Raw genomic sequence first — 23,510 nt, 5'->3', positions numbered from 1 at the left:
AGCTCTGAGAAGAACTGGGTGGCTCCTTTCCAGATGGGCAGGGTAAAAAGGTGCCCACCACCCAAGCAGGGTCTCTACTAGGATTTTCCTCAGTCCACACTCGGATGCAGGAGAGGGTTAAGTTGGGTAGTCTGGTCATTTTCATGTATTTTGCATACCATTTGCTTGTGTCTACACAGACCTCTGAAGCAGTTCTGTTCCGAAGAAATGTTAAAACTGTTTTAATCGCTCCTCTGGATGTTGTCGTTTGTTGATTGTTCTCTCTTTGTTCCTTCTCACCCACCTACCACCGTTAACCCAGATTTCCAACCCCAGAAATGCAGGAGTCACCCAGAGCTAGGAGAGAAGTGATGGGGAGTGGGGTGGAAGGGGACCAAGCCTCCTCTGGCCCCTGAGACCCCCACCCCTTATTAAATGGATTTCTGAGCCATCACATTCCTTGCCTCCCTCTCTACTTCAGCTCCAGAGAGTGGCAGGTTTCCCAGAAAGGAAACTGAGGCACTGAAGAGGAGAGTCACTGGGTCCAGCATCATTTGGGGCCTTGTTTCATTCTAGCCCCTGCTGCTCCCTCCTGTGATTATACTTTCCCAAGCGCTTAATCCAGGGCTCTGCACACAGTAAGCACTCAATAAATACGATTGAATGAATTAAGTTTTCCTCCGGCTGCAGGCTCATGTGCCCATGGCCTTGGGAGAGAATCTGCCTCAGAGCCCCCAACCCCTCGTGGCTCCATAGCTGCAGGTCTGTCAGCTGGACCCTGCCGATCGGGTCCGACTTCTGGGGTGCCCCCTCATAGCCCCGAAAGCTGGGGGACCACGGACACTTAATTAAGAAGTCTATTCCTAATGGCATTCTCAAACTCCGAGTGGTCTGAACCAAGTCCTCCTCCTCTGAGCCTCAGTTTCCCTCTCTGTAAAGAAGGGAAAATTGTTCCCCCACCTTCCAGTGATGAGGCGAAGCTGACTCTACAGAGAGTTCAGAGGCGTGAAAGGACTTTCTGGGAAGCAAGGTGCTGGAGCTGTCAGCTCTGTTCTCTCGGAAACTTCAGCACTGCCAGATGGGAGTTCCTTCTGAGGTCCTCTCTGCCAAGTGAGAATGTCTCTGAGCATGTCTCTTAGGGTTATCCCTCAGTTTCCCTTCTGCTCTCTTAACCTTCACCTTGACTCCCAGCTCTTTCTCCTCTCCTTGTCTGGTTCTGGAATGGCCCCCTGGGATGCTGGGCAATCCCAGGGGGCCAGAGCCCTTGGGGGCTGCTCGGGGCCATCCCCGACTCTGAAAGGCTCTTTAATAGCTGCTCAGTGCAAGAGGGAGACAGCCAGAAGATCTGAGACACTCCACTCTTCAACCACCCCTCCCCTTAGCAAACTTTCAGAGTGGGGAATTTCCGGGAAGATTTGCAGAGCCAGTTCAGCCCTGCCCATGTCCTGTTCAGATAGCTGCCTGCTCCTTCCCCTCCCTATCCCCAGACCTGTTCTTGCTTGCTCCCTCCTTCCTGGGAGCATCCCTGAACCTGGACCTGAAAGACCCCAGATCCCAGCTGGTATCCGGAGTCCAGTCAGCCTCATTTCAGTTCTCGACTTTTCCCGGAGCCATCCTCTTTGGGCCCAGACTTTACTTTTAAAGAGAAAGATTGTGAGGAGGAAGGAAATAACGGAGGGAAGGCACCCTAGGCTCCTTGGGAAAAGAGACACTAGATAAATTCATCCTCAGGCCAACTTACTTGAGGCCTGCCCACAGTTTTCTGCCCTGCCAGTCCTGTCTCATCCTACCCTTCCCTACCCACGGGGTGGGAGGATTGCAGGATCAAGGGGTCCGATGGCACAGCTGTAACACTGGGGTTTATCTGGCGGGCTGAACCAACACCATTCCAGGCAGCCCAAATCCTTCCCTTCCGTTGTCCCCCTTTAAACCAAACACGACCAGAGTCCAGGTTCTGCCTGGTCCAGAATTCTGCTCAAAAGAGGCATTGAGCAAGGTGGGCAGCTCCAGGAGAAGCTGGCTTGTGAGTAGGCCCTGGAGAGGAGCCACAGGGCTGGGCCTCCTGAAGGCCCCTGTTTTCAGCTACGTGAAGCGGTCAGACAGGGAGAGAGAACAAGGAGCTTTTCACTCCAGGTAGGCTATGAGAAGACTGTGGAGGGATCCTGGGAGACCGGCCAGGTTGCCCACTAGGATGGGAAGTTCTTGACTTCTCCTGATGGGTGCCAGTGTTCTGTTAGAGCTTTCTGGTGATGCCAGTTTAATCAAGGACAGGGATGGGTCCGCTGCTTCTCTTGACTTTCCCCAGGGGATTCATTCATTCAATTCAATCGTATTTATTGAGCACTTAGTGTGTGCAGAGCACTGTACTAAGCACTTGGGAAGTACAAGTTGGCAACATATAGAAATGGTCCCTACCCAAAGCGGGCTTACTGTCTAGAAGATATTTTCTCTTTTTAAAAAAATAATTCACTCATTCATTCAATCATATTTATTGAGCGCTCACTGTATGCAGAACACTGTACTAAGCGCTTGGGAAGTACAAGTTGGCAACATATAGAGACGGTTCCTACCCAGCAATTTGTTAAGCACTTACTATGTGCCAGGCACTGTACTAAGCACTGGGAAAGAAACAAGCTAATCAGGTTGGACACAGTCCCTATCCCACTTGAGGCTCACTGTCTTAATCCAGTTTTTCAGATGAGATAACAGGCACAGAGAAATGAAGTGACTGGTCCAAGATCACACAGCGGATAAGTGGATGAGCTGGGATTAGGATCTGGGTCCTTCTGACTCCCTTAGCTCCCTTTCTTTGGCTGGTGGTCTTCTTTTGACTAACCCTCTGAGCTTTGGGGTCTGCATCTTGAAACAAATCTGAAAGGGATTTGAATGGCAAATCCAGAATTTTTTTTCTCTCCCCCACCCCCAGGCCCTGGTCTGTCACCTTTTTGCTCATTTGATGTCTCCCTTCTCCAGCTCTGTGACCTCTCTCCTGACCCCTGCCCTGCCATCCCAGGAGGTGCTACCCCACAGGGCCCATCAGCCCACCCTTCCCCTTAATTCTCCCCCGAGTACTAATTTGCTGTAGTACACACCTGCTGTTACCATATCAGATATCTGATTATTTTTTAGATCACTTCTTCCTGGAATGGGGTCCAAGACTTTCCAGGATGGGAGAAAGATGATCTTCCTAGAGTAAGAGACAAGATTTTTCTCTGATGCCCACCTAGCATCTAGATGCCAGGTGAGTGGGGGATCATAGCCACAGCCCAGTGGAAGCAAGAACCCGCTAAGCAGCACTGTCAGACATCTCTATTCTAACCTTCGGGGCTTTGCTCCATTGACTTGGTCTTGCCTTAATCAAACCCTTGAATTGACTAACAGTTATCAGCTGATCCCTCACCAGGGGATTTAAGGAAATGTAATTCAGCAGAGTAACTGGTTAGTTGGATGGCCTTATATTAGCCTTTCCTCTCCATCCCTACCTACCAAACTTTTTACCGGGGGTAAAATGGGCCTTTTTCTATTTCTGGGCCTTTTTTCCTTTGTTCCCTGTTAGGGGCTGGTAGTCAGCGGTGGGTAGCAGAAGAGAGTTGGAGCAACCAGAGATGTGGATAATGCAAATATAAAGGGTACTCATTTCCTGGCACACATACACACCCCTCCTTCCCCTCCCCACCTCAATCCTTGGGTAATTCAGAGTTGCTGGTATATAAACTCAGTGGTATCAGGTTCCCTGATCTGGATTCAGATTTTATTCCTCATTAGAGTTCACTCTTTCTTCCCCTCTAGACTGTAAGCTCATTGTGGGCAGTGAATTTGTCTACCAACTCTGTTCTGTTGAGCTTAATACAGTACTCTGCACACAGTAAGTACTCAAATACCATTAACTGGTTTATCTCCCTGGTGTAAGTGCAGAGACAGATAATCATAATAACAACAATTGTGGTATTCGTTAAGCACCATACTAAACACTGAGGTAGATTCAAGATAATCAGGTCCCGCATGGGGCTCACAGTCTAAGCAGGAGGGAGAACAGGGATTGAATCCACATTTGCAGATGAGGGAACTGGGGCACAGAGAAGTTAAGTGACTTGCCCAAGGTCACACAGCAGATCCATGGTGAAGTTGGGAGTAGAACCCAGTCCCCTGAACCTCAGGCCCATGTCCTCTCCACTAGGCAATGCTGCTTTTTTTTTTAAATGCTATTTGTTAAGCACATCCATGTCCCACATGGGCCTCACAACCTTAATCCCCATTTTACAGATGAGGTAACTGAGGCACAGGGAAGTGAAGTGACTTGCCCAAGGTTATACAGCAGACAGGTGGGAGCTGCAATTAGAACCCAGGTCCTTCTGCCTCCAAGGCTCTTGCTCTAACCACTGGCCCACGCTGCTTCTCTAGCATTCCCCAAAGTCCCCTTCTTCCTCTCCCAAACCACCAGATCTGCAATCCTTTCTGTTATATCCTCTATGAAATTGGTTTTATGGCCATCCCCATTTGGAAGAGCAATGAACCAGATCCAAAGAAGGCAAGTAACTTTCTCAAGGTCACCCGGAAAAAGCTTGGATTCAAATTCAGAGGTGTGGAATCCCGGCTGGTTGGATGCTGGACTACCTCTTAGACCCCACTTACCATCCCTGTCCACCACACTCCCACTTCTGAGCTATTCATTGGAGGAGTTATTCTATTATCCACCTCCGCACACCTCTTTGCCAACTCGAGTCCTTTCCCTCATTCCAGGTTTTCCCTAATTAGTCCCACCTGGTTTCAGCCCCTACAGTCACTGCCGAAGCACTCAGCACTGATGTATAACAGTTTTATATATTTTTGTGCATCTCTCGGTTGTGTTTTATGTTTGTTTATGTCCTTGTGTGCTGCAATTACAAGTCCTCCTGGCAACTTCCCAAGGGCAAGGATTCTATCCTATTTCTCCTGCCACCCCCACCCCAGTTCTTAAGTACACGACTATTGCTTCCCCTCCTTGTAATTTATTTTAATAGTGGTCTTCTCCACTAGACAATAAACTCTTTACTATCCTCTAGGGAAGGGCTCAGTCTGATATCCTTATTAAGTTCCTCCTAACGCTTAATACAGTGCTCTGCAAAGAGCAAAGGCTTATTGATAATAATAACAATAATGATAATGGTACTTGTTAAGCGCTTACTATGTGCCAAGCACTGTTCTTATAAATGAGTACAATTAATTAATTGATTGATTCCCTTCCCTCCCCCAATCATCTACCCAAGGTCTTTGCTGGTGGGGGCTCCAATGAGGCCACCGCTAAGGCGGCCCACCCACTGCCCAACTAGCAGGCTTACTGATGTCACGCTGGCTCTCAGACTCCAGAGGTTTCTGGGACTAAAGTGCCCCGCTTGTCCCCTTGCTCTCCCAATTGCTGGCCCAAAACAACAAAGTGGCTCTGTGCCTGTGGCTCTGGACTCGCATGTGCTCCGATAGAGTGGATGGTCGCGCCGGTTTGGCAACAGCTGGTTCCCCGACTCCATGCAGGACGGCACAGGCCCAGGTGGTTTTCCCCTGGCTGGCAGCCAGTCTGTCAATGTCCCGGCCCCATCTGCAGCCTCTGGGGAGCCAAATTCCTTTCTAGGCCCTACCTGCCCCCATCTGACTCCCCCGGAGGGGGCCCGGCAGGGAACGGGGAAGCCTCTGAGGGAACGCAGCGCTGGGGCAGAATGGGTGGAATTTCCCCTGGGTCCCCGAGATCTCCGTAGGGGCTCAATCCAGCCCTGGAAGCCACGAGAAAGAAGCGGGGCAGGTTGGGGACAGACTCCAAGACCTGGGAAAGGGGCTGAATTAACAAGGAAGGGTGATGGGGAGCCTCTGAGACCCTTTTAGACTGTAAGCTAGTGTGGGCAGGGAATGTGTCTGTTATATTGTTACAGTATACTCTCCCATGTGCTTAGTCCAATGCTCTGCCACAGTAAGGGCTCAATAAGTACGATTGACTGACTGATTGCCCCCCTGACCCCAGAAGGGCCGCACAGGCCAGACTGAGCCCTCAATCCCAGTATCCTCCTCTCTCTTGCTTTGGTCTAGGTGGTCCCCTGTGGCTGAAAGATGCCTACCCCTGCCTGGGCACAGAGAGGACAGTGAACTGGAGGAGGGAAGAAGATGGGAGACCTAGACTGTAACATGAGCTTGCCCGGAGGAGGGAGGGGGAGAATGACTGACAGCAGGCTCATACGTGGCATGCTTCTTTTCTCCCACACAGGTACACTTTCCTTGAAGCCGGACCTGAGACGCCAGTCACCATCGGGAAGGCGGGGGAACCCCTCCTCAAGATTCTCCACCTCAGCACACCTCTCTCTTTGGAAGCTGCCCTCGCCTTCTTCTTCTGGAGGGGCCGAAGAGGAGGAGGTTGCAGAGCACTGGAGGCGGGAGAACGAGAGACTGATCTGGAGAGACGCCTCCTGGAAGTGGCCCCCCCCATCCCTGGTTAACAGGCTAGTAGCCCCCCAGCACCGGAGGGCCTGGCAGCAGCTTCGGGCTTGGGTGTATTCACTCCTAACAGTGTTGGCAGAGTCTCTGGGACTCTGACCAGCAGGACAAACCAGGCCCCGGGTCCCCTCGCCCACGTCCCTGCAACCCCAGTTCTTACTTCCAGGATGCTGAAAGCCTCTCTCATTCAGCCCCACCTCCAGCCTCAGCCCCTCTGCTCTGGCCCCAGTGACAGGGCTCTCCATTCTTGGGACTTGGGGGCCCCTGTAGAGGGCTACGGACAATTGGCTCAGGAGGAGGGGGGCCGAGCAGATTCCCCGAGGACCCCGGCTCTTGGGGACCCAAAGGGAGAGGAAGGGCGGGGACTCCAGGGTAGAGACAAGATCCAGCTGGAGTCCGGCAGCGCCAATGGAGGCCTGTCCCCGCCTCCACCCCCACCATGGGGCCTTCCCACAACCAACGGCAGGAAGGTGCCTGTGAGAGACCCCGACCAGGACTGGAGAATGGTGAAGATACAGCAGGTCATGATTTCCGACCCCAGCCCTACCCTGAAACCAAGTAAGCATCCGCTCTTTCCCTACTGCCCTTCCTTTTGGATCTCGCCAGGAGGCTTTTCTCTCTCTCTTCCTCCACTTTCACCCTGCTGCCCTCTCTCATAACCTGGCTCACCCAGGCTCCCGTGTAGAATCCCCTGGGCACTAGGGCGGTAGGCCAGCTCTCCGGGGAGGCAAGGAGAGCACACTGACTCACTCCCAAACAGCGGAAGCGCATGGAAACACCTTCCCAGAGGAAGAGGCATGTGTGGGGCCTAGGACTCCTGCCAAGTGGTTCTTTAGGGAAAGGAGTCAGGGCTAAGGAAGGCACCACCAGTCCTATCCACAGAACAGCTTCCATCCTGAGAAAAGAAAATGGGCATTTTATTATCAACCATGAGCTGGCCACCCCTGTGCTCTCTTCCTTCTTTGGGATTTTAGGCATCCTTCCTAGTGCTGATGGCATAGGCCTCTCCTTTCCTGCATTCTTGGCCATTGGGTGGGTCGTTGGTACAGTTTGGCTTAGTGGATAGAGCATGGACATGAGAGTCAGAAGGACCTGGGCTCTAATCTCAGCTCTGCCGCTTGTCAGCTTTGTAACTCTGGACAAGTCACAACTTCTCTGTGCCTCGGTTATCTCATCTATAAAATGGAGATTAAGACTGTTAGCCCCATGTGGGACATGGACTATGTCCAACCTGATTAGCTTGTATCTATCCCAGCACTTAGTACAGAGCCTGGCACATAATAAGTGCTTAACAAATACCATAAAAAAAATAGGTGTCTAAGGGAGGCTGGGGGACTCGACCTCTTGGAAAGTAGAGTATTTGTCTTCCTGGAATGGTTTTAGTCATGCTCCTGCCTAGAGGCAGGAGGATGGACTGGATGGATCCCTTGTGATCTGGTTCAGCCCTGGGATTTGGTGGTCTGCACTCTCCTGCTGGAAGAAGGTCATTAGGAGAAGAGGAGGAGGAGGAGTGGGAGGAGGAGAAAGAAAGGAGGAGGAGGAAGAAGGAGGAGGAGTCCTACAGTCCAAGTTGGTGGTGGGGGGTCTTAAAAGTGGAAATGTGGGAAGCCTGGAACCCAACTCCTGCTTGTGAGTCTCTCTCCCATTATAGGGAGTTGGCCAAAGTCCGGCAAGAAGAGAATCACGATCTCTCTACGGAGATCCGGAGGTAGAAGGCGCAGGGTCTTGTTATAGACTTACACAAAGCGTAACCAGCCTCGTGGATCAGAAGTGTCTTCAGACAATTACACCCATCCTGACACAATTATAACTGCCTCCTCAACATTATAATCACTGTGCTGGGATTCTAACCACCCTTATGTTAATGCACCACCCTGCACAGTTACCGCCACCCACTCAGATTATAAGCACCTCAGAGCTCAGAGAGGAGGAGCCCGGGGAGGTGGACTCCATTCTCCTGCCACCCCGAGGGACTCAATGTCAAGCCCCTCCACCCCCGCAGAAAATTTAGGAGGGCAGAGGGAGGGGAGGAAAAGGGGACCCCAGCCCCGGTCCTCATCCAAAAGTCCCCTCTAGGAACGGCTCCAGAGGCAGGCAACGATTAAGAGTCCCTGTGGTTGCCGATCTCTCATCACGGTCGCTGGCAAGTGGAAGATGTGGTGTGGGCGTGAACTGAACGCGTGGGAACAGTTCTGGGGCCTCTTTCCACTCTTGGGTAAATCAGCTAACAATCTAGAAGAGATCTGCAGTCCCATCCACCATATAAGTCCCACCCGGGAACACTCCCGGCTTTCTCCTGGTCTGGTACATCACAAGAGCCGCCACCTCTAGAAGATGGAGAGATGGAAAGCCTGAGGACTCCCCAACCCTCCCCCCTAAACTGACTCGGGGCTGTTTTTCCCTGCATGAGGATGGAGTTAGAAACATGGTCACGGTGTCCCCACGTATTTTCAAGCCGAGACTGGCAGTGCTTAACCCCATCCCCATCTGTCCTTGTGCTTCTGAAGCATCTTTTAGGGGTTTTTTTCCTAAGTGCTGGGTTTTTCCTAAGTGCTGGAACTCTTCTTGCAACACTAGTACTGCTCCCCCAAACTGTTGGCCCAATCTTGAAAAAAACCCCTTGGCTGGTCTAGATGCCATCTGGAAAATCAGCAAAAACAAAGCCAGACCTTGCCCTCTGGGAGCTTATGGATCAGAGAGTCTAGACGAGAAAAAAGTTTAAGGCAGTAATGGAAATGGGCCCGACCCCAGCTGCCCATCGTGGAAAAGTAATTAGGTGCAGCTGGAAGGAAATCAGGCAGCAGACTTAAAAGCATTTTAACAGCCTCTTCTTCCCCTATAGTAACAATGATTTTTTTTTTTATTTGCAAGTGCTTTCTGTGTGCCAAGCACTGGGGTCTTGTCTTATGCTGTCGAGTCATCTCCGACGCATAGCGACTCCATGGACACATCTCCCCCAGAACCCCCCACCTCCATCTGCAGTCATTATGGTAGTGTATCCATAGAGTTTTCTTGGTAAAGATATGGAAGTGGTTTACCGTTGCCTTCTTCCATGCAGTAAACTTGAGTCTCCACCCTCGACTCTTCCACGCCACTGCTGCCCTGCACAGGTGAGTTTTGGCTTGTAGCAGATTGCCTTCCACTCTCTAGCCACTGCCCAAGCTAGGAATGGAACGGGTATCATCATCAATCGTATTTATTGAGCGCTTACTATGTGCGGAGCACTGTACTAAGCGCTTGGGAAGTACAAATTAACGGGTATGCCTCTGCTTGACTCTCCCTCCCGCAGCCGAGAACGGTAGAATACTGGAAATTCTCCAGGTGCGATCCTGAGAGGGGGAAGCATTGAGGTAGATACAAGATAACCCTATAGGACACAATTTTTATCCCAACCAGGGCTCACCACCTAAGACAGTGGGAGAACAGGTATTTAGTTATCATTTTACATATAAGGAATGTAAGGCCCAGAAAATAATAATAAGAATAATGGCATTTATTAAGTGATTACTATGTGCAAGGCACTGTTCTAAGCGCTGGGGAGGTTACAAGGTGATCAGGTTGTCCCACGGGGGGCTCACAGCCTTAATCCCCTTTTTCAAATGAGGTAACTGAGGCACAGAGAAGTTGTGACTTGCCCAAAGTCACATAGCTGACAATTGGCGGAGCCGGGATTTGAACCCATGACCTCTGACTCCAAAGCCCGTGCTCTTTCTACTGAGCCATGCTGCTTCTCTAGAAAGATTAAGTGACTTCCCAAGGACCCAAAGCAGACAAGTGACAGAGCCAGGAATAGAACCCAGGTTTTCTGACACCCAGTTTTGTGCTCTTTCCACTAGGGTTTCATTTATTTTCCTTGTTGGGGAGGAGTGGGGGTTCTGAGAATATTGATTCCCAGCAGAAGCTCGGGTTCTCTTGGCTGGTGAAGTTGGGGGATGGGATGATGATGATGATGATGATGATGGTATTTGTTAAGCACTTACTGTGTGCCAAACACTGTTCTAAGCACTGGAGTACATACAAGGTAATGATGTTGTCCCACGTGGGGCTCACAGATTTAATCCCCATTTTACAGATGAGGTAACTGAGGCCCAGAGAAGTTCAGTGACTTGCCCAAAGTCACATAGCTGATGAGTGGCAGAGCCAGGATTAGAACCCGTGACCTCTGATTCCCAAACCTGGGCTCTTTCCACTAAACCATGCTGCTTCTCAGAGAATTGTGGATGGGACCCATGTAGACCAAAAATAATTTCTGCAGACTTCATTGACTTTGGACAAATTTGTGCACGGCTGGCAAAAGGAGGGGATAAAAGCAGAAGATGAGGTGTAGAAATAAACAGGTATAATAGTCATAATTATGGTATTTGTTAAGATCTTACTATGTGTCAAACATTAAGTGCTGGGGTAGATGCAAGCTAATTAGATTGGACACAGTCCCTGTCCTACATGAGGCTCACAGTCTTAATCCCCATTTTACAGATGAGGTAACTGAGGCCGAGAGAAGTGACTTGCCCAAGGTCGCACAGCAGACATGTAGTGGAGCCAGGATTAGAGCCCAAGCCCTCCCAGGCCCATGCTCTATTATTCATTAGAGCCACTCTGCTTGGGGGTCTTCCAGGGGTCCTCACACCTTCTAAAACCCCCCAGGGCCCCCTGGACCACTTTCTCCTGCCTAGAGCTATCCCAGTTTGTTCCAGAGAAAATTGGAAAATTCTGATCTGGATTCCCTAGTGAACCCAGGAGACATCAGAGCAACAAAATATGCAAGGTGATCTTTTCATTTATATATCTCTTCATTTTGGGCCTCAAAATAAGAAGTTGCGTTACCTCAGGAGAAAACAATTCCAGCCTCGCACCCTCAAGTTCTGAGAGGGTCTGGACTCCAGCTTTCCCCCAGTTCCTCTACTTCTTGACTGATAGGGACAGGAGGGAAGAAGTAGGAAGCTCCGACAGATAAGGAGAAGCGGTCCTCTTGCAGTCAGTTTGATCTGTAAGGAAAAAAGTGACTTCATCTTGGCACTTCCCCTGAGGTCCATGTCTGACTGAAGGTTAGTTGGCCCATTTAGTGACTCCAGCTTCTGCTTCTTATCCTGCCTCTTCCTAAGTGGGGCTTTAATCTCTTTCTCACCATTCTGTAGGACTTGTCCCTGAGAGAAAAGGGGTAGGTGGAGTGGAGCTTGGGAAGCCTGGTCATAGGGCATCAGGAGGGGTTGGAAATCCTCAATACCATGCTTTCATCTTTTCTGATTCTCTGTTCACCTTCTCTAGAGTAAGGGTCACAGGGATATTGGGAAGAAGCAGCACAGTCTAGCGGAAAGAGCACAAACTTGGGAGTCAGAGGACCTGGGTTCTAATCCCTGCTCTGCCAAATATGTGCTGAGTGATTTGGGGCAAGTCCCTTCACTTCTCTGTGCCTCAGTTCTCCTATTTTCCCTCCTACTTCTGCGAGCCGCATGTGGGACAGGGACCGTGTCCATCCTAATTCACTTATATCTACCCCACCGTTTAGAATAGTGTTGGATGCATAGTAAGTGCTTAACAAATACCATAAAAAGAGAAGAATGAGCTGATATGCTCAGGAGTGAGTTACCAGCAAAATATCTGGGATGGTTTGGCAGTATTCAGAAAAGCCAGAGTCAGGAGAAGAGTTGAAGAATCATTAAAATCAAGGGCCTTGTTGTCAGCGGAGACAGAAGACCCGATCCCTGTCTTGAAGCAGTTATGTTTGGATAATTTAGGATGGAGTCTCTGGTTGTAAAGGAGCAGCCATCAGCCTCGGTCCAGTCATAGAGACATCAGGGCTGAGAACTTGCATGAAGGAACTGATTAAAGTGCTAATGATTTGTCCAGTCCTTCCCTGCACTCCCCAGACCTGTGCCTGTCAGGGCCATGTGCAGGGAGCCAGTAGATGGGCAGGGGTGAGGAATGCATGCAACAACTTTACTTACAAAACCTCAGAAGTCATGGGTTCGAATCCCAGCTCCACCACTTGTTAGCTGTGTAACTTTGGGCAAGTTACTTCACTTCTCTGTGCCTCAGTTCCCTCATCTGTAAAATGGGGATTAAGACTGTGAGCCCCATGTGGGACAACCTTGATTACCTTGTATCCCCCCCTCCCAGTGCTTAGAACAGTGCTTGGCACATAGTAAGTGCTTAACAAATACCAACATTATTATTATTATTTACTTAAACTGATCGCAGCATAGTGCCGCTGCCGGGTCGTAATACCGCTGGGGTGCCATGGTCAGGCAGGAAAAGTAGCCGCTTTGTGTTGCCTTCCTTCTCTCCCGGCCCCTCGCCTCCCTCCCCTCCTCTTCCTCCACCCCACCTTCTTTTCTTGGATCCCTTCTCCATCCTGCTACATTAGCAACTGAGGGCCAGAGCCGTGTTTATTCTGACTTACAGGTGGCATGGTGCCACGCCACCAGGGCATTGACTAGGCAGGGTTTAATACTGCTGTTTTTGCTGCAGAAATGCCTCATCCCCCAAACATCAGGGTAGTGACCTGAATTTGGGATGGAGACCCAGTTGACAACTGGCTCCCCACTTCTCTTCCTGTCGTTAATATTTATGGTACTTGAGTACTTACCATGTGCCAAGCAAGGTTCTGGGCCCTGGAGTAGATTCATTCCTGTCCCACTTGGAGCTCACAGTCTAAATTGGAGGGAGTAGGATTGAATCCCCATTTTACAGATGAGGTAACTGAGGCACAGAGAAGTGAAGTGATTTATCCAAGATCACACAGCAGGCATTTAACAGAGCCGGGATCAGAACCCAGGTCCTTCTGACTCCCAGGGTCAGGCTGTTGCCTCTAGGCCATGCTGCTTCTCCTTGTCTGCTCCCCCTGGATTCCTGAAAAAGTGGGGGAAACAGCCCCCACTGGCCACCCCTGACTGCCCCCGGACTGCAGTGGCACGATAATCCTCTCCCAGGGCCAGTCCACCCAGGAGAGACCGCAACCTCAGAGGAATGCAATGCAGAGCCATGAGGTCATTTTGCATTCTCATGAGTGAGTGAGTGAGAGAGAAAGAGAGCGGTATGTACCCAATGCCATGGAACATCATGAAAAACCTCTGTACCTCCACCACTGCCACCCCACAGCGCACCTTGACGATTGGGGGAAAGGTTTGGCTAGGCTGGCTTTGCCAGCCAGTTCCATTTCACCTGCTTTTTGTCCTGCTTCCCACTGCCTTGCCCAGCTCTGGCCCCGCCAAGGCTCCGGCCCTCCCCAGCCCTCCCCGACTCGTCCTCCGGAGGCAAGCAGCGAGGCGTCGACAGCCTGATTCCATCTGTCCTTGTTGACACTCTCATTTCGGCCAGGGGAGAGAGTTCTCCCTCATCCCCCGGGAGCCTCCCGGAGAAACTCCCTCCCAGGCAAAGCGGAAATGAAAGGGCAGACAGGGTCAAAGGAGTGGGCAGGGGCAATGAGTTTTGGTTATCTTGAGCCTGAAGTGAAACAAAAAGAGCGCACACACACACACACACACACACACACACACACACACACACACACACACACACACACACCCCCCAAAACTAGGAAGTTGGGGGTGTGTAGTGGGGAGACAGTGATAAGAGAGGGATGGAGATAGTGGGAGGGGTGGAGAAATCAATAGGGGGAGAGTGGGAGGGTGGGGAAATCAAACCGGGAAGAGAGGGAGAGATGGGGAAAAGAGGAGGGGGGGTGACAGAGGGGTGTGCGCAAAAGAGGGAAGGAAGGCAGAAGAGAATGGGGAGAATGGAAAGGATGGGGAGGGAGGGCCAGAAATAGAAAGGAATGGCAGTTCCAGTTCCAGAGGGAGAGAAGAAACCCAGAAGTGGGGAGAAAGAGGAAGGGATGGGGAGGAAAGGCAAAAGAGTAAAGAGAGGGGCAGAGCCAGTAATAGAACGAAAGAGATCAGGGGGAAAGGCAGTTACAGAAAGAGAAGAGAAACCTAGAAGAAGGGGGGAGAAAAAGGAAGGGATGGGCAAAAGAGTAAAGAGAGGGGCAGAGCCAGAAATAGAAAGAAATCAGGGGGAAAGGCAATTGCAGAAAGAGAGAAGAAACCCAGAAGAAGAGGGGAGAAAAAGGAAGGGATGGGGAGGAAAGGCAAAAGAGTAAAGGAAGGAGCAGAGCCAGTAATAGAACGAAAGAGATCAGAGGGAAAAGGCAGTTGCAGAAAGAGAGAAGACACTCAGAAGAAGGGGGGAGAAAAAGGAAGGGATGGGGAGGAAAGGCAAAAGAGTAAAGAGAGGGGCAGAGCCAGCAATAGCAAAAAAGAGATCAGGGGGAAAGGCAGTTGCAGAAAGAGAGAAGAAACCCATAAGAAAAGGGGAGAAAAAGGAAGGGATGGGGAGGAAAGGCAAAAGAGTAAAGAGAGGGGCAGAGCCAGCAATAGAAAAAAAGAGATCAGGGGGAAAGGCAGCTCCAGAGAGAGAGAGAGAGAGAGGTGGAGGAAAGGGAAGCGATGGGGAAAGGTGGAGGGGGAGAAGAAGCGAAAGCGCAGGGCCGGGCGGTGGAGAAGGAACTTGTCCTGCCCGGCGGGCTGGTCAGCGCGCTAGGACCTGACGGGAAGCCGCTGGCCTGGGGCAGTTAGCCACCGCGGGTTGCGAGTGGGGAGGGGCGGGGAGGGGCAGGAGGGGAGGGGACGGGAGACCGGAGGGGAGGGGACCGGAGGGGCGGGACCAGGGGGCCCACGGGGGCTGGGACGGGAGAGGAGGGGAGGGGACGGCAGGGGAGGGAGGGGCGGCCGGAGAGGGGCTGCGCTGCGCTGAGCTGCCAGCCGGCGGGCCGGCCAGAAGGGACACGGCTGTGCCGGCCACTGCCAGTTGCCGGGCCGCGGCTCACCCGGCCCCAGCGGCCAGGGGGTCCGGACCCTCTAGGGCCAGGTAAGGACCGGCTGGACCGGGAGGAAGGGGCCAAGGAGGGGCCGGAGCCGCCCGGACAGGGGGCGGCAAGAGGGGCTCCGGGGTGACCACGGCTCCCACGGGCTGGGAGACCTGACCACCCCCTGCCCCCCTCGTAGTCGACCTGCCTTTGGTCTCCCCTCCCCTGCCCGGAGCATCTCCTTGGCGGGCGGGACTGGTTCCCGAGCGGGAGACGAGGTGGTCGCCTGCACGACGCTTGGCATACTGCCCACGTGTTGGTTTAATCGTTTCAACACTAATTTGGGTATCTGTTAAGCGCTCACCGTGCGCCAAGCGCTCTTCTAAGCGCTGAGAGAGAGGCAAGGTCATCAGGTTGTCCCACACGGGGCTCCCAGTCTTAATCCCCATTCTCCAGGTGAGGGAACTGAGGCACAGAGAAGTGACTTGCCCAAAGTCACGCAGCTGGTAAGTTGCGGAGCCGGGATTAGAACCCATGACCGCTGACTCCCAAACCCGGGCTCTTCCCACTGAGTCACGCTGGGTTTGGTGGCCACTCGGGCCGGAATCCCGCATCCCCAGCTGGGTCGTGTCGAATCGGGTCCGGATCACTAGTAGTTGGGCGACCAGCCCGGCAGGAGGGGGGTCCTCGCCCTCCCCTTGTCCGGACGGTGCCCTCGGACCCAGGGGGGTGGCATGGGGCTGAGAAGCAGGGTAGCCTAGTGGCAAGAGCCTGGTCTTGGCAACCAGAGGACGTGGGTTCTAATCCCGGCTCCACCACCTGTCCGCAGGGTGACCTTGGACGAGTCACTTCACTTCTCAGTTCCCTCATCTGTAAAATGGGGATCAAGGCTGTGAGCCCCACGTGGGACAGCCTGATGACCTTGTATCTACCTCAGAGCAGTGCTCAGCCTGTAGTAAGCGCTAAACAAATACTATTATTATTATTTATTATATCACCGGCTTGGCCTTGGCTCGCATTGGGGTGGAAGCCTGGGGATGGGGAAACAGGGACTGGGGGGAGAGGGTTTAGATAAGTTCTCTGTCGCAGCTCATGGCGGACAAGCAAGCTAGGGCTAGACTTTTTCAGAAAGCAGCTCCTTAGAGGGAGAGTCCGAGGGGCGGAGGGAGAGGTGTCAGAGAGATGACTGTTCGCCTTCAGGGGTTCCTCCGGCGGCCTGTGTGTTTCCGGACTGTCTGCAAGTCCTGGGGAAACTGAGGAAGGAGCACAGCTGGTCCCCTCCAGAGGAAGGCGGAGATGGGCTCCGTTGCCTGGACACCAGGATGGAGATTTGCTCTCACTTATTGCTGGGGGGACCAGCCTGGAGCGATGGTAGGACTCCGAGGGGAAGCCTCTGGGAAGGGGGAGTTAATAGCAATAATTATTATTATTATTATGTTATTTGTCAAGCGCTTACTATGTGCCAAGTGCTGGGGATAGATACAAGGGGCTTGCTTTGTTTTGTTGTCTGTCTCCCCCTTCTAGATTGTGAGCCCGTTGTTGGGTAGGGGCCGTCTCTAGATGTACTTCCCAAGTGCTTAGTCCAGTGCTCTGCACACAGTAAGCGCTCAATAGATCCGATTGAATGAAGGTGGGGCTCACAGTCTTCATCCCCATTTTACAGATGAGGTAACTGAGGCCCAGAGGAGTGAAGTGGCTTGCCCAAGGTCACACAGCAGACAAGTGGCAGAGTCGGGATTAGAACCCAGGTCCTCTGACTCCTTAGGCCGGGCTGTTGCCACTAAGGCACGTTGCTTCTCAGTGAGGGAGTTTGCTGTGCAGGCGCTGAGAGCTGCAGTGTGGGGGTGGACGGAGCTAAAAGATGTTAAAGAAAGAAGGAGTAAGGGGCGGGCCTGGGGGTGGGGGCGGCAAGGTGCCCTCTCCGAATCCCGGGGATCTGCCCTCTCCCTTCCACCTGGCATAAGAATAATAATAATAATAATGTCGGTATTCGTTAAGCACTTACTATGTGCCAACCACTGGTCTAAGCCTGGGGTAGATACAAGGTCATCAGGTTGTCCCACGTGAGGCTCACAGGCTTCATCCCTGTTTTGCAGATGAAGGAACTGAGGCACAGAGAAGTCAAGTGACTTGCCCAAAGTCACACAGCTGACAAGGGCAGAGCCAGGATTAGAACCCACGATTTCTGGCTCCCAAGCCCGGGCTCTTTCCACTAGGGCAGGGGGCACATGCTTCAGAGAACCGTTAAACCCCCAGCTGGCTCCGCCAGGGCGGAGGGGGCAAATGGAAGATCATCTGGGCTAAAACCCTGCCCCAGGTTGGAGGAGGAGAGCTCCCCTCCAGCCCAGGGCCTTGGCATGGAGACTGTGGACCCTGACCACGGAATCTGCGGGGCCTCTTGCTGTTTGTGCAAGCAGAGAGAGGGGTTGTGAGGAGAGAGTGAGTGGGGGGCGGTCCATGTACAAGGAGAGAGGGGTCAGGGTGTATGCACATGGAGAGGGCGAGGGGCGGCTTGTGCCCAGACAGAGAGAGGGGTTCAAGCGCAGTCCCACCCCGTTTCCCTCGACTAGCTGCCACCCACCAGTCACCTACTCTGGGCTTCTGCTGCCAACATGTGCCCATCCAGTTCCTGGGGGTCTGGACCAAATAATAATAATAATAATAATAATAATAATAATAATAATAATAATAATAATAATAATTGTGGTATTCATTAAGCGCTTACTCTGTGCCACGCACCGTTCTAAGCACTGGGGTAGATGCAGGGTAATCAGGTTGCCCCCACGCGAGGCTCACTGTCTTAATCCCCATTTTGCCGATGAGGGAACTGAGGCACAGAGAATTTAAGTGACTTGCCCACAGCAGACAGGTGGCGGAGCCGGAATTAGAACCCACGACCTGTTACTCCCAAGCCCGGGCTCTTTCCACTAAGCCAGGCTGCCGCATCTCAACAGTTAAAAGGAAGATCTCGGCCCTCCTCCACCTCCATTTCCAGAGCCCGACCACCCCCTCCCACCCTGGGGTGGGGGGACCCCTTCCCACTCGTGAGCCAGATGGCGGCTCAAGTCGGGTGTGAGGGATGGGAGCCCACCAGGGAAGCACGCATCCGGGGGAGTGGATTTGATTCAGCTTCCTTGAGTTGCCTTGGTAAATGTACTTCTGTGGGAGGAAGCAGAGTGTGAGTGACAGGAAAGATGGGGCGGTGGGGTGGGAGGCGGCTCCAGGCCTCCCCCTCACCACCTGCCAGCAAGATGTGGGTCACCCCACCTGGTGCCAGCACAGCGGCCTTCCCAGGCTCCCTCCCAGCAGCTCTGGGGGCGGGCAGAGGAGGAGGAGGAGGAGGAAGAGGAGGAGGAGGAGGACCCAGGACGGCCGACTTCCCAGCCAGGTGGCTGCCAGAGCTTGGGGAGAGGGTGGGGGGACTGGGGCGATGCTGCAGAGAAGCAGTCCCCAGTCCTTTTCATCCACCCGCTCCACCTCAACGGGTTTCTCCTCTTGGTCCCTCGGGTGAGGAGGGCGAGGGTCCTCATGGATTCGAGGAGCAGCGTGGCTTAGTAGATAGAGCACAGGTCTGAGAGTCAGAAGGACTTGGATTCCAATTCCGGCTCCTCCACGTGCCTGCTGTGTGGTCTTGGGCAAGTCACTTCACTTTTCTGGGCCTCGGTTCCCTCATCTGTAAATTGGAGATTAAGACTGTGAGCCCCCTGCTAGACAGGGACTGTGTCTTACCTGCCAACCTCGAATCTACCCCTGCGCTTAGGGCATGCTCAGCACAGAGTAAGCACTTAACAAGTACCATTTTTTAAAAAAGAACAAACAAACATCTCTGGACTCCTGGAGGCCAGAGATCATCCCCTCTATTGTCCCAGAAAGTCCCAGACACAAAGCAGTGCCCCTGGGAAACCACCAGTGTCCTGGGAAAGGCCAATTGAGTCCCTGGCTCTGTGGCCTCCAGCAGCCAAACCTGACTGGGTCCGAGGCTCCCAGTTGGATGCCCCTCTCCCCACCCACCCAGGACTTAACTCTTAGTCCTCTCTGGGGTCTGGGCTGCAGGTATTGGGCTGAGAGTGTCACTCTTCAGGCTAGCAGTATGCCAGGAGAACCAAGGGCTCTCGGTGGCCAGGGGAAGAACCCTACTCGCCACCCAGCCAGCCAGCTAGCCCCTGGTGCTTGGGCCCAGGGAGACTGTGAACCAGGAATGTCTGGGGCTCAGTCTGTAGTTACTAGGACCACCTGGTTGTCCATAGACCCCCATCCTTTTAGACGGAGATCCCCGCTTTGTGCAGGCAGCCCAACTTGGCCGAGAGGGAAGTCAATTCCATAGCAGGCTCTGGGCCAAGTCCTGCAGCAGCAGCTGCTGCCAGTCCACTCCCCACCTCGCGCCCCCCCGCCCCCCGGCATCAGGGGAGCTGCCTGGAGTTCATTAAATAGGGCCTCTTTTGAGGCAGAGCCCCCACCCTCTCCTTCAAGCCAGAACCCATGGAGATGGCTGTCTCTCTGCCTCCTTTGGGTTAGGGGTGGGAGGAGGAGGATTTGGGCTGAGGCCTGGGCTCTGGCGGGGTGGCGGGGCGTGGGTGAGCTTTGATCTAAGGGGAGGAGCATCTGGAGCCAGAGAGCTCTTTAACCCAGCAGGAAAGAGTTTCTTCCTTGGGCAGTCACTGCTGCATCCCAGCTAGAGCAGGGAGGAGGAGGAGGAAGAGTCAGAGGTCATGGGTTCTAATCCCAGCTCCACCACTTGTCAGCTGTGTGACTTTGGGCAAGCCACTTAACTTCTCTGTGCCTCAGTTCCCTCATCTGTAAAATGGGAATGAAGACTGTGAGCCCCGCGTGGGACAACCTTGAGTAGCTTGTATCCCCCCAGTGCTTAGAACAGTGCTTGGCACATAGTAAGCGCTTAACAAATACCAACATTATTACTATTATTATTATTATGATTATGAAGCTTGTGGGCGATAGTCCCCAAGCTCTCTGGTGGGTTAAGTGGGAGACTTAGGCCGGAGCTTGCCGTTAAAGTGACACCCGGCACCAACCCAATGTCCGAGGAAGAAGCGGGTCCTGCCACCCGATCTTTGGGTCGGCGCGCCTGCCTGCCCCGGCTGCCGGCCCCGCATCTGGGGATGAGGTCACCAAGCTGCTCTGGGCAGCATTCCGGGCACCGGATACCTCATGCACACAAAGCGGGACCCCACACCTGATCCTGGCTTGTTCTTACCAGAATGGAATCCAGACGGTAATCCTGGCAGGCATTGTCTGATGCCCGGGCTAGGAGGTGAGGATAAACACCAACAGGATGGAAAGCAGACAGCTTAGAGCTGCTGCTGCAGGGCCACCCTCTTACCCCTTGCCCTGCCCCAAGCCAGAGGAGGGAGCAGGGCGCTCCAGCAGCTGCATAACCTCGGGGGGGAAGGGGAACACCATCTGCCCAAACATCTGGTCCCATCTGGAGGGGATGACGTCTCTTTGGGACCACCCACCCCTGCAGGCTCCTTTGAACCTGGGTCCCCAGGGCCCGGGGAAGCTTAAGGAAGGAGCTAATCAAGAGGACATGAGCAGGCCTCTCCCACCATTTCCTCAGGAGGCAGGTTGGCCACTGCCCGTGGCCATCAGCTAGGCTGGGTCCAAGGGGTGAGAGGTTGTCGTTGGCAGCTTCTTCGGGCACAGCAACAGGGGGCATATTCACACGCAGGAGTCGTGGGTGAAGGCAAACTCCCTCCGCCCACTCTCTTATTCTCTGTTGGGAGCAGGCTTCTGCCTGCTGTTAGCAGAAAATCACTACTTGGGCCATAGCTGCTTGGCAGCTCTGCCCACTCGAAGCCAAGCCGTGACGTCACGGGGCGGGGAGCCGTTGGTCCCTGCTGATGGCAGAATTGTGACCTCTGCCCTGGTCCAGGCACTCCTGGAAATGCCTCCACCTTGGAGTGTCTGCCCCACCCAGAAATGTTCCAGGGCCCCAAGGTAACTCAAGCTACTCTTAGTACAGCGCTCTGAGGTCACATAACCAGGAGACTTTCAAAAACCTCACGAATACCTATGTTGTCCTAAGCACAACTGTAGAGAAATCCAGTAATACTGATATGCCTTTATTTTCAAAGCCTCTCATCCTGTTTTAGATTTGCAGTTCCCAGTGCGTGTGGGTGTCGGAAGGGCAGGGGGAGAATTAGCTCCATTCCACAGATGGGAAAAAATGAGGTCCCAATAGCTGGGATGTGGCAGAAGTAGCAGCTTTTGCTCATCCCTGCTGGGTATTTAGAAAGGACTTCTCCAGCTCCTCCAGGAGGACAAGGGGACTCCTACCCTGAGAAGGTCTTTAGAACTCTGTTCAAACACTCAAGGGCCTTTTTGGCTCCTGAGAACATTTTTTAGAAACCAATAATGAGAGTCAGCAGGAACTCGGCTTCAGGGACAGGAGCCCAGAGCCGTAGTAGTTGCAATAGTAGTAGTAGTAATAATGGTATTTACTGAGAGTCCACTTGTTGCGGTGCACTTTACTAGGCACTTGAGAAATTCACAATAACAAAGTGATACTTCCCAAGCATTTAGTACAGTGCTCTGCACACAGTAAGCACTCAATAACTACGACTGAACGAATGAATATGTGCCCTGAACACAAAGAGATTGCATTCTATCGGGGAGACAAACATGAAAATATTTACAAAACTGTCTAAACAAATGAACTGAGTGACATATAGATATATGCTTCTATGTAAGTGCTAAAGAGGGTGGGATGTGTGAGGAGACTAAAAGATGGCCCCGCCACTAATACTAATTCATCCCCCAGTGCTTGCCAGCTGGCTCCCCTGCACCCGGGAGCCATGCTTCTTATTTGGGATTCCCACTTGGACTTGTTGCCCTCTCATCTGGTTGATTTCCCACCCGCCCCCAAGACAAACACACCCAAAGGACCTAAGTCTCTCTCACCAGGACCAAGGGCCTGGAGAGAGAGGTGTCAGTTGACTTGATTGCCTTGCTAGCCCCACTTTCTGCCACTTTCCCCAGCACAAGGACAGCTGCCATGCGAAGAGGGCGGGAGGTCCTTATCAGCGGGTATGCTGGTGGGTTTTTGTGCTTGTTTTTGAGCCTAGAGCGGTCTGGCTGAAAGCAGTTCTTGACAATTTAGAAGCGGCTCCTTGTTCAGAGTCACACTGTTGATTAAAATGAGGGAGTGAGATTATTTGTAGCATTCAATTATCCTCCTCCCCACCCCCATTCCCCTGTTCCCCTTGGATTTGGTGGGTCATAGAGAGTTGGCTAGAGCGTGTGTTTGTATGTGTGTGTGTGTCTCCCTTCCCAGACTCCAGTGTGGGCAGCTAGGCCGGTCCCTGGACTCTGGTCATCTGGCAGGGAGACAGCTTGGAAGTCTCGGGAGTTTCGAGAAGCAGCATAACCTATTCATTCATTCATTCAATCGTATTTATTGAGCGCTTACTGTGTGCAGAGCACTGGACTAAGCGCTTGGGAAGTACAAGCTGGCAACATACAGAGACGGTCCCTACCCAACATTGGGCTCACAGTCTAGAAGGGGGAGACAGACAACAAACCAAAACATATTAACAAAATAAAATAAATAGAATAAATATGTACAAATAAAATAAATAGAGTAATAAATCCGTACAAACATATATACATATATACCGGTGCTGTGGAGAGGGGAAGGAGGTAAGGCGGGGGGAATGTGGAGGGGGAGGAGGGGGAGAGGAAGGAGGGGACTCAGTGTGGGAAGGCCTCCTGGAGGAGGTGAGCTCTCAGTAGGGCTTTGAAGGGAGGAAGAGAGCTAGCTTGGTGGATGTGTGGAGGGAGGGCATTCCAGGCCAGGGGGATGACATGGGCCGGGGGTCGAGGGCGGTGAAGTGAAGTAACCTAGTGGATAGAGCCCCAGCCTGGGAGTTAGAAAGACCAAGGTTCTAATCCCAGCTCTGCCATTTGTCTGCCATGTGACCTTGGGCAAGTTATTTCCCTTCTCTGTGCCCCAGTTCCCTCATCTGCAAAATGGGGATTAAGACTGTGAGCCCCGTGTGGCATAGGAACTGTGTCCAACCTGATTAACTTGTATCTATCTCAATGCTTAGTATAGTGCCTGGCACATAGTAAGCACCTAACAAATACCATTAAAAAAGGGGAATGTGGTGGGCTTGTGTGGTAAAATAATAGTGCCTGGGTACCGCCCCATCCAGCCTTAGCCCTGTGCATAAAGCACGCTCCTCAAATCCACCAGACTTGTGGTAGTTTTTCACTGACAAAGGGAGATGGGAAAGGGAATTCTGGTTCCGCTGAG

General features: G+C 52.6%; 1 protein-coding gene across 4 annotated transcripts in view; it reads left to right on the top strand.

Annotated features, from left to right (window-relative positions):
- Positions 1-23,510, top strand: part of SYNPO (synaptopodin) — a 77,745-nt gene that overhangs the window by 8,516 nt on the left and 45,719 nt on the right. For 2 of the 4 annotated variants that reach the window (XM_038772077.1, XM_038772080.1), the window contains exons 1-2: positions 3,113-3,220; positions 6,209-6,993. In XM_038772077.1, coding sequence (XP_038628005.1) covers positions 6,603-6,993 — 391 coding nt within the window. In that variant the 5' untranslated portion in view covers positions 3,113-3,220; positions 6,209-6,602. Of the gene's footprint in view, positions 1-3,112; positions 3,221-6,208; positions 6,994-16,543; positions 16,610-23,510 lie in introns of those variants that run through there. The other 2 variants (XM_038772078.1, XM_038772079.1) reach the window with 2 other exon arrangements.

This window comes from Tachyglossus aculeatus, chromosome X1 (assembly GCF_015852505.1).
Source record: "Tachyglossus aculeatus isolate mTacAcu1 chromosome X1, mTacAcu1.pri, whole genome shotgun sequence".
Classification (NCBI taxonomy): Eukaryota; Metazoa; Chordata; class Mammalia; order Monotremata; family Tachyglossidae; genus Tachyglossus; species Tachyglossus aculeatus.
The sequence above is the reverse complement of the archived record's forward strand: the minus strand, read 5'-3'. Positions and strand labels throughout refer to the sequence as shown.